A 10157-nucleotide genomic window follows, 5' to 3' on the forward strand; every position below is an offset into this window, starting at 1 on the left:
CCGTTTCAACATAATAAATAAAGTATAGTAATTCCTACCATACCAGATAGCTAGATGTTGCGGATAAGGGGGTCACAACCACAATACTTTTTCCAAATGTATCTGAAATAAATATACGAGATACGCTTGTATTACAGATACCAGTCGGACGCCCTAACCACTTTGCTTATTCCTTAATGATAAAAATAAATGAGAATTGAGCATTGATGAATGTCAATTTCCCTACAATACGAATGATAATTGTGTACCCTACCCTGCAAACATAAAGGAGGTATAGTTATAAAAGATGTTGACGACTCAACATTTAAGTTTGAGTTTATGAGCTTGTTTTAGCTAATTGCTAGGAATACTTTACGTACATACAACACCGTAGCTTAATTTTACCTTCGAAGGGACTTTCCTCCCTTTAAATTGCCGGGCAGAAATAATGAAGATCAGTTAAGGGTCCTTCGAAATCTAAATTTAAGGGTACACATCTGAAGTATATCATCTAAAAACAATCGTGGTAATTAATATTTCGACCGGTAAATTGAAAAACAAAATGGGTAGGGCAATAATACTCTCCATAACTCATCCTTTCGCGGATATTCCGGGCCAAATGTGAAGGAGCCCGTTTATCCTGTAGGTCGCGGCCCGTTTCTACCCCAATCCAAAGAGCTTCGCCTGAAATAATTTATAGATTCAATTAAACAACAGTTGCGGGTAGAGGAGGATAGAAAAATAAAACCTTGTAAATCTCAGCCGTTAATTTCGAAAAACACAAATAATTTCACAGCTGCCTGTTAATAACCCAAATATAGGTTTAAAAAAGCGTTAAAAACTTTGCTCAAGGAATATTATTTCAGCCATAATATTGTACTGAGTGACAGGTTGAAAATACGTTCTATGGTAAAAACAAACAAGAGACAAAGTTGATACATACCATTAATTCATTAATTAAATACTCTCTGGTGAAGAACTCGCAAATTTAATAGATATACAAAGCGCCATGTTGTCTGTTACGACCTTGTACACTCTCATTTAATAATGTTGTAAAAATCAACCTAAAATTTAAAACATTTAAAAAAGTCTTTATGTAAGATATAAGGTTGAGATAAAAAATTCATTGTCACGAGTGGGATTCGAACCCACGACCTTCGGCTAAATACGCCGCTGCTCTCAATAGCTTAAGTGGTAGAGCAGCGGCGAATTTAGCCGAAGGTCGTGGGTTCCAATCCCGCAGGTGACACTGACTTTTTTATCTTAACCAATACCTTAAATAAAGATTAATTAATTGAAAGATGTTATTTGATCAATCGGACCACGAAATTTAATGGATTTAAAAAGTTTTAAAATTCGTAGGGACACGAAAATATATCATAGATTTGCTCTATATTATATACGGAAATATATTCTAAATTACACATTAAACTTTAACTGTTGTATGGAATTTGGCAAAACCATTTCTGCTTAAATATGAATAGGGAAAAGACTAACAAAAATAGATTCCTAGTTATTTATAGTAAAAGTAAATTTATAGTAGATGGGCCCCCTAAGTTGCACAAGCCTGTTATTAGTGTTCGACGCAATTAACAACCTGGTAAAACTGGATAGCCCAAATCCGACCAAGGACGAGAAGCAACAGTGCACGACCAGGTGATGAGATTCGCCGAGGAAATTAACCATTGTGCCCAAGCAGGACCTTTTATGGGTTGGCTGGGATAAAGCGCATGACCGCCGGGCTTCGTCCTTTCTTCCTTTCAGCTGGGCCCACGATCGAAAGACGTTTATTGGCCGTAAAATTAATTTCAAACAGAACAGAGAAACCGTGACGTTTTAAAGAAGCGAGGCCTCTCTGGAGAATATCGAGTCAGTTGACAACCATTACCATCGCTCTTAATTGCATTAATCTCGACGTATTTCACTATTGAGAAAGGACATTAGTCGTTACATCGTATTATTATTGAGCAATAAACTATTAACGCTTCAATTACATACTCCACAATCATGGTACTTTGCCCAATAATAAATTTTTTCAAAACTAATATCTTAGATACTGCAAATATTTTCAAAAAATTCTCTGATGGATAAATTTAAAGCACTACTCCATTTATTTAGTTTAAAAATAAATCCATTATCTTTCTCCATTTGGTACAGGTAATTAGGAGCTATCGTACGCCAAATAAACAGCAAATAATGATTTTTTTTTACTTTCTTTGTTTACTTTTGTATTGATTAATCCCATTTGCACAAAAATTAGCATTATGCCCTTCCATTCTGCTACTCCTAAGATCACTTTCAGTTAATCTACTTCCTTCGTTGATTTCATTTGCTATTATTCTTATTCTTAAACCTATTTCAATAGCTCGAGTCTGGCATTGAGTTAGTATGGCATTGTCATGGTCATAACATTATTAAAGGAAGGATACAGCCAGCACCAAGTTGCCTTGGGACTGAGTGTTAATCACTCTAGATTAGGAAGGGTTCTTCCGTGCTTCAAAGATAAAGGGCTTCAAAATAGAAGGCCACGACAGGATCGAATTAGGTGTACCGACGAGAGACGATAGATTCATCCATCATGAGGCTCTTCGGAAACGCAGCACAGCAGGAAATGAGATAAGAAATGTTACAAGTCGAGTTCTAAATGATTCGATGTCCTCCAGGAATGTAAGAAGAATGCTCAGTATAACCTCTCTACCCAGCACACGGCTTGTGTACCTCTGCTTACCACAGATCAGAAAATGGCCAGGCTTCAATTCGCACGGGAACATGTGGATAATTGGAGATGGCTGTTCTTTTAGAGGTGAGAGTTGGTCTCAAGTTTTCGGATGGTCACGCTCAGGAGGAAGGTACGCTTTATGCTGTTTGATTCCTCAGGTGGTGCGATGGTGGGTCTTTCCTTCTACCCCCACCGAATTGGTTGTTGTGCAAGGAAGATCTAAAAATCTATCAATCTCTCTTGATCTCGTTTTCAATCTATCTACTTATCTAACCAATTATCTCTATCCAACAGTTTTTCTTTCTCCACTTCTCTCTCTTCTGCACTTATTACCATGATCATCTACTCTTTACATCCACTTATCAATTTCTCTCTCTATTTTTATTTATCTATATATCCTTTTACTATCTTTCCTCGCCATTTATCACTATCAATGTCGCTTATATATANATCTATAACTAAAACTACCCAAAGGGGTAAAATTGCCTGAGGTAGGTGCAGAGCCAAGAACTGGGGTCTAAACCCAAACATGACCATATAGCCACCAAACACCTGAGTACTAAGAGCAATGTTGACATATGGGTCGGTGCTATGGTGGACCAAAACTCTTCAAGCCAAAGCAATAAGGCTATTAAGTGGCACCCAAAAACAAGCTTGTCTCAGTGTCACTGGTGCCATGAGCACAACGCCAGCTTGCGGCCCTGGAAGTTTTGTTAAACCTCCCACCACTTCACTACTTAATCCAAGGAGAAGCCATAGCAGCAGCCCACAGGTTCATAAATGGACAACCATCTTCTAGGTTAAGCCATGTAAATAAACAATGGAAACTGAGGGAGGAGATACAGGCAGATGCCATTATAGGCATGCCAATTAATGTCACTTCTCCAAAGTACAACTTTGCTAAAATGTACAAAGTTCGGATACCAAAACGAGAAGAATGGGCCAAAGGAACACCACTAAAGGCAAATTCCTACTGGTATACTGACGGCTCCAAAGCCGACAAGGGTACGCGAGCTGGGGGTCTTCGGGATGAACCCCAAGACCGAACTGATGTCTGAAATCATAGCAATTGAACTATGCGCCAGAGGAATAAAAAGGCTAGAAATACATTCCCGGAATATAGTCATTTTCTCTGACAGCACGGCAGCACTTAGGGCCCTAGCCTCATATGAGGCAAAGGCAAAGATCGTTTGGAAATGCATGGAGACCCTGACGTAAGTTAGTGACACTAATGACCTGATCCTGGTATGGGTCCTTGGACATAGGGTCCAACATGGACTCTCTGGGCCCAGCACCATACTGCCTACACAAATGAGGATACATCTTAAAATGGATCGTTAATGAGTCCAAAACCTGATGGAACAATACCACAGGTATAACACGAAGGGAAGGACCATCCGCAAAACTTACAAAAAAATTACTGGAAGACAACCGCAACCGAACCAGGATTCTGGCACATGCACCGGATAGGAGTACAGACAGAAGAAACACTGTGCAGATACTGCTAGGAAGAGGAGGAGAACGCAGAACACATTTTATGTTTCTGCGAAGGTCTATGACGGTGCAGGTTCTTGCAACTAGGACAAGAAAACCCACAAGCAAGATCCTAAATCAAGGAACCGCTGGCAAAGCTGTAGAGACTGGTTAATAACATAAAGCTGGCCAGTGAGTAATAAATAACAGGGGAGCACAATAGAGATCTATTCAAGTCGAGGTGCAGTAGGCCTTCGTGGCCGACTCTTTTATCCCTATCCCTATCCCCTATCTGGTAATCTATCTATATATTTCCCTCTTGCTCTTTCCTCCTCTAGCTCTCATTATTTCTCTACCTCTCTCAATTCAAACGTTTAACTCAATGCTCATTTGTGTAAATAACAGAAATTGGATTCATTGAGATGACTTACTTTAGTCGGATGATACCTTACCCAAATTTTAAGTTATTTCGTATAAAATTAATTTCTTGTAATAACTATTTTTTTACAGAATAAACTGTTAATTATCGTTGAAATATTATTCGCGATTTTTTATAGTTACTGTATAATTATACTTCGTGTTTGTGCAAATAGATGTTTATGGGTTGTGCTTTAGAAACTGAGATTGAGAAACGCTGGATGTTTTTTAATCATAGTTAGCCCGGATTTTATTTGCCTTAAATAATTAAAAGGATTACTTATTAATTTTCAGTCGGCCTTGGCCCCTATTTTTCAATTCGGGTAGTTTCCTTAAAATTTCCAAACGGAGCGCAATTACAAAATGTTATCATGATTAGACATCCCATCGCTTACTGAGTTTCTCGATGAAGACATAATTAATAACGTTATTATGTACAAAACGGTCGTGACTCCCCATCTCTGCGGCTTCTTGAGAAAATTGGTTTTGACTTTTTGTCAGAAATAGATTGAATTCGATTTTTTTACGGGGTGTCAGCTTGATCTACTTTCTTTCATCTTGGTGGTTGGTAGTTGAACCTTGTGCAACTTGCGTCTCTTCCTTGCTCTTCCACCAACCTTTGGCAAATCCAAAGATGTTCGAAATTCCGCTAACGAGACCGACTAATTTCAACGGTCCAAATCGTCCCAAAGCATTTTCTTGATTGCTTTGACCATTAGCCTTGTTGGACTTGGAAATAATCCACATTACTTGTTTCTTAACTTTCCTCTTTGGGCTAACCACAATCTGGATTTTTAGACAATGCCTAACTTGAACCTGGGGTAAGATATCGTTATTTACTCGGCTTAGAAAACAATAACTACCAAATGTCCTAATGAAAAATCGTTAGAGCTGACTAGCACAAAACAACTATTTATACTTGAAATAAAAAATTTTTGTTAAAAATATAATTTATTATTTTACAAAGTTGTATGTAAAAAAGTAGATTGAGTCAAACAAAGCCAACCAACAAAGCATGTTAATGTTTATTTTTTATTACCTGATACTTTATATTATTAATATAATATTTAAATACTACTGTGTAAAAAACATTATAAAAAATCAGTACCTAAGATAGGGAAACATAGTAAGGATCAATGGTGATAAAAAGTGATTTTACAAATTATTGTTATTACCTAACTGTACATGCTTTGCAATTTTTTGCAGGTGACAAAACAAAAAATATAATAAAATGTATTTCCTAAAGTACAAATTATACGTTTTAATGTCAAAAAATGTTTGTTCATACTAAATAAACTCTGTCTTACAAATGCTCACTTTTACACATACAAAAACTTGTTTAATCAGTAATTGTGTGTTGGATTACACTGGTTCATCTGCCGCTGTACGGGTTAAACAGACGTGTTTTTGTATGATAATTTCCAGTGTTGTCTCTTGCGTTCCATCGTCTCAGGTCGGCGTCTTTCTGAGTTATAGTCAACCCTGCGCTGTTGGCAGAAGTAAGTTGTTGTGTGTGTGCGTTTTCGTCTGTATGCTTGTGTAGTGTCACGTATATGTGTATTTCCTGTGCGTTTGGTCCTGACGGTAATTTGCCCTTTTTACAATTGTTTTTCTCTCATACCTCAAAATTTCGAAATACGTTTTCCAAAAGTAGACAATCGTCATCTTGCCAGCTTTCAACTAATGCTGTATTAAATTCTCAATAAAAACAAATAGTCCATGTCGTGTCAGTTGCTTAATAAAATATTTCAGTTATAAATACATGTAAAACTAGTTCTTTATTACTACCTTGTAAATGAGCAATAAATATTGAACACGCTAAAAATATCAAGACTCTAGAGAAAGGTGAAATATCTATTGAACATTCTAATATAAATTTAACTTAATCAAAACATAAATTTTTATAAATATAAAAAAATTAACAATAAATTACTTTCAATTTTGTCATTCACTAGAAGGTTTCGAATTAGTAATGACAAACTTTTCATTTTATATTACTATAATTTAATTTGGTGAAATTCATTTTCTTTAAATTTTGACTTTTATAAAAAAAAGTATTTATAATCTTAAATCAGAACAACAAAAGAACTTCTTGCTTGATATTCCTGTTTAATAGACTAATAACAATAACTAGTTTTACTCTTTGCAGTATTAAACATAGGTTTTGTCTATTTCTTTTCTGAATTGTCATTTGCTTGTGTTAGTTGTTGGCCGACGACCCTTGATTGCCTATCGTCGCTAGTTAGATTTTGGTTTGTCCTGTCTCGAAATTGAGGTTGTGACATGGTTAAATTCTGTTTCTGTAAATTTAGGCTAGATGGATTTGATTTTGAATTGAGAAAAACAATTTTATTCGATAACTTGTTTTGTCTTAAAGGAAGGCTTTCTTCCGGATAATCTCTCGGCATTCGTACTGACCGTCTTGCGTTTTCCAACTCCGGCAAGTATTCCATTTCATTTCCGACCTGTTGAGTCAAATGATGGGGAAACCGGTGTCCATGGAAGTTCGGAAATCCGAGAGGCCCGCCTTCCAAACCAAAGCTATTCATTGGGGCGTTCATTGAGAGCGGATGTGGGAAAGCATGGCCGAACGGGCGAGTTTCAATAGGGCTGAAGTGTTGCAGGTTCAACGGAAAATTGAGGCCGTGAGGTTCGTCAAAGTAAACTACAGGGTTGACATGGCCGGGAAAGCCGAAAGGTAGCTTCATAAAATCCGGTTGGTACAAATTGGGTCCAAATTGGAGACGTTGGTACGGAGGGCCTGTAAGAAAAAATTCATTTCCTGGGTGCGGGCCCGGGAGAGGAACGGATGACAAACATCCTCCGACAAGTGCGAAGAAACCAACAATCTAAAACATAAAAATAAATAAATGTGCTGTAGTTCATTAGTTATAATAAACGTAAATATTAAACTTAAAAAATGCTGTAAACTCAGTACTTAATTAATAAATTTTTCATTTCGTATTATATTTATTTTATAATCATTAGTTACAAACTAGACTTAACAAACATTTATTAAAAGGCATTGGTTGAGATAAAAAAAAGTCAGCGTCACGATCGGGATTCGAACCAACGACCTTCGGCTAAATACGCCGTTGCTCTACCACTTGAGTTATCGTGACTTCGATCCACTCGGACACCAACTTCCCATCTCAACCCACCTTTCGAATTGTCTCTCTTTTTGCTTTTTTTATCTCATCCAAAACCTTTCATAAAGTTTAATTAATTGAAAGGAGTTATTTGGTCAATCAGACCACGAAATCGAATAAATTTATTAAAAGTTTACTACCTGTTCTGTTTAAGGGAAACATATCATACAAAATAATTATTCTTTATTACTCTAGTGTAGTCTTAAAAAAGTCATAAGTGAAAATAAATTAACTAACTGCGATATATTAAAACTAATATCCTATTATCAGAATGAACCCTGATATATCAATCCTTTAAAAAAAATGGTTCCTACTCACATTAATTTAGAACACTTTAATGTGAGTAGGAACCATCTTTTTTAAAAAGGATCGAACTCCACACTCACCCCATCATTTATAATTTCTCCTGATATATCATGTGGATCAATCACTCTTCCATTAGAGCAATGATGGATGGCCAAAATTTTATGGCCAGCCCGCGGTGTCTGCATTGAAAAAAATGTAATCCAGAAAAGAAATATCAGAGCTTCAGAGAGAGTATTGGATTCTGCTTCGAGCGTGAGAGGACTTTCAGAGTTTCTTGAGGTAAAGTGTGTGGTAAAACAGGGTTGTGTATTGAATCCAATATGTAGGAGATAGAAGAGCTTGTAAATTACATTTGTTGTTTGTGAATAGTAAAGGTTAAAGGATAAAAGTTAGAATCAGTCGGCCTCCCAAAAGCCTGCCTTTGGTTGGTTTATTGGGCAACATCCATTATTATAAAGAAATCTTCGTAAGGCTTAAAGCCTTCTACCATGCCCATCCCACACCTCCAACATCCTTCAGGCCTTGGCTGTTCAATCTCAGCACAGATAGAAGACATTTTTCGCTGTTTCTTGTTCTTTCTAGAAAATTTTGTTCAGTCTTTTTGCTTCTCCGAGTAGACATATAGTACCGGAGTCTGCAGTGCCCAGTCAGCAGTCCTACTATTATTCGAGATCTAACAAGTTCTAGTTTAGTTTCTGAGATGTTCCTTTGAAGATCGTTTTCGCGAACCTCTGTCCTAAGGTACGGTCTCATGAATCAATGACTTAATCAAAACGAATTAAACCAGATGGATATACATTTTCGCGATTTGGCATGCTATAAAGGGTTCAGAGCCGTTATGTGTCCATCGAACATTCCTTAGTCAATTTGTCGGTCTTCTCATTGTCCCTCCGCCCAACGTACCATAGTACCGAAACATGGGTCAATTTTGTTGTTTTCCCCAATGTCCGACAAGGCTTTGAAGGAATCTCAAACGGTTCTGGAAGTAGTTGCCATCACTTGGCTATTCGGGCAGATGGCTATTATTCTTTTTATAACAGGCAGAATGTAAATAGAACAAATAATTAAAATACTTTAAAAGTATCTAACACACCAGGCCATCTTACAAAAATAGCTCATTTTTAAGAAATTTTCAACGATTACTCTAGTGTAATATGGTTCTTTTATAATTATTTTAAAGAAACGTCATATTATTGTCAGTTTATAGTATTGAACAAGCGAAGGTTAATCCTACAACAGTAAAATTATTTGAAAGGTGATCAGTCTCGAGACTGATTAGCTTTCAAATAATTTCACTTGTTGTTTGTTAATTGTTCCAACAAATCTTTTAAAATGATATCTGGTTTCGCATCAACTGAAGCCCACAATACGTATACATGTATAAATAGGAATGTATGTAAGGAATGAGTCTAAGAGATATTTTACTCTCAATCTACATCGAAAAAAGTGTAGGTATCTATGTCATCTGATGAGGTCGCTAAAAATTTCAACACTGGCAAAAACATTACATGGTAATAATTACTTTGTATACTATAAATTGTGTCAGTTGGTTTTAATGTATAAATGGATTCCGTACAATAACGCTTGAGATAGAATATTGAGATGAAGGCACAAGACACTACACATATCCAACAACCATCCGAACATGAGTTCTTACTAACAACAAAAATGTAATCAAATCAAGCGAAAATTATTAGCTCTCAGTAAAAAATGAAAACAAAAGACAATTCAGCCATGCAACATGCAGTATGTTAAGAGTAGAATGAAAAGGTTAGACGTGGAGAAGCGAATTACCTTTAACATAGTTTCCATTGAAGTAACTGTTCACTCCGGCACGTCTGTAATACGTTTTTATAGCCGTGGATTAAGAGATTATCACGCGGGGGGGTATTGTTAGCTGGACATCGCACCGTGACTATCGTGAGATTTCGGCTGAAAGGACCTGTAATCACCATTTTTAGGGTCCAGGAGTAAAAATAATACCATACTTTGTTTTAAATCGACAGGAACAAATAATATACCGATAGTGAATAGGGGTTGAAATTGTTGAGAATGAACATGATAGATGACATCTTTTACCTGGTAAAAAATTGGAACTGAACTTATGTTTCCGG

At 36.6% G+C, this 10157-nt stretch overlaps 1 protein-coding gene across 1 annotated transcript; it reads right to left on the reverse strand.

The window, feature by feature from the left end:
• Positions 1-5556: 5556 nt before the first annotated feature.
• LOC106666842 lies at positions 5557-9863 on the reverse strand. The gene is made up of 2 exons (XM_014394323.1): positions 9838-9863; positions 5557-7437 (listed from the first exon to the last, which is right to left on the reverse strand). Exons 1-2 carry the CDS (start codon positions 9853-9855, stop codon positions 6757-6759), a joined length of 699 nt encoding a protein of 232 aa, XP_014249809.1. The 5' UTR covers positions 9856-9863; the 3' UTR covers positions 5557-6756.
• Between the last annotated feature and the right edge of the window lie 294 nt (positions 9864-10157).

The sequence above is a fragment of the Cimex lectularius genome, unplaced genomic scaffold (genome assembly GCF_000648675.2).
Source record: "Cimex lectularius strain Harlan isolate CLEC.00 unplaced genomic scaffold, Clec_2.1 scaffold404, whole genome shotgun sequence".
Taxonomy (NCBI): domain Eukaryota; kingdom Metazoa; phylum Arthropoda; class Insecta; order Hemiptera; family Cimicidae; genus Cimex; species Cimex lectularius.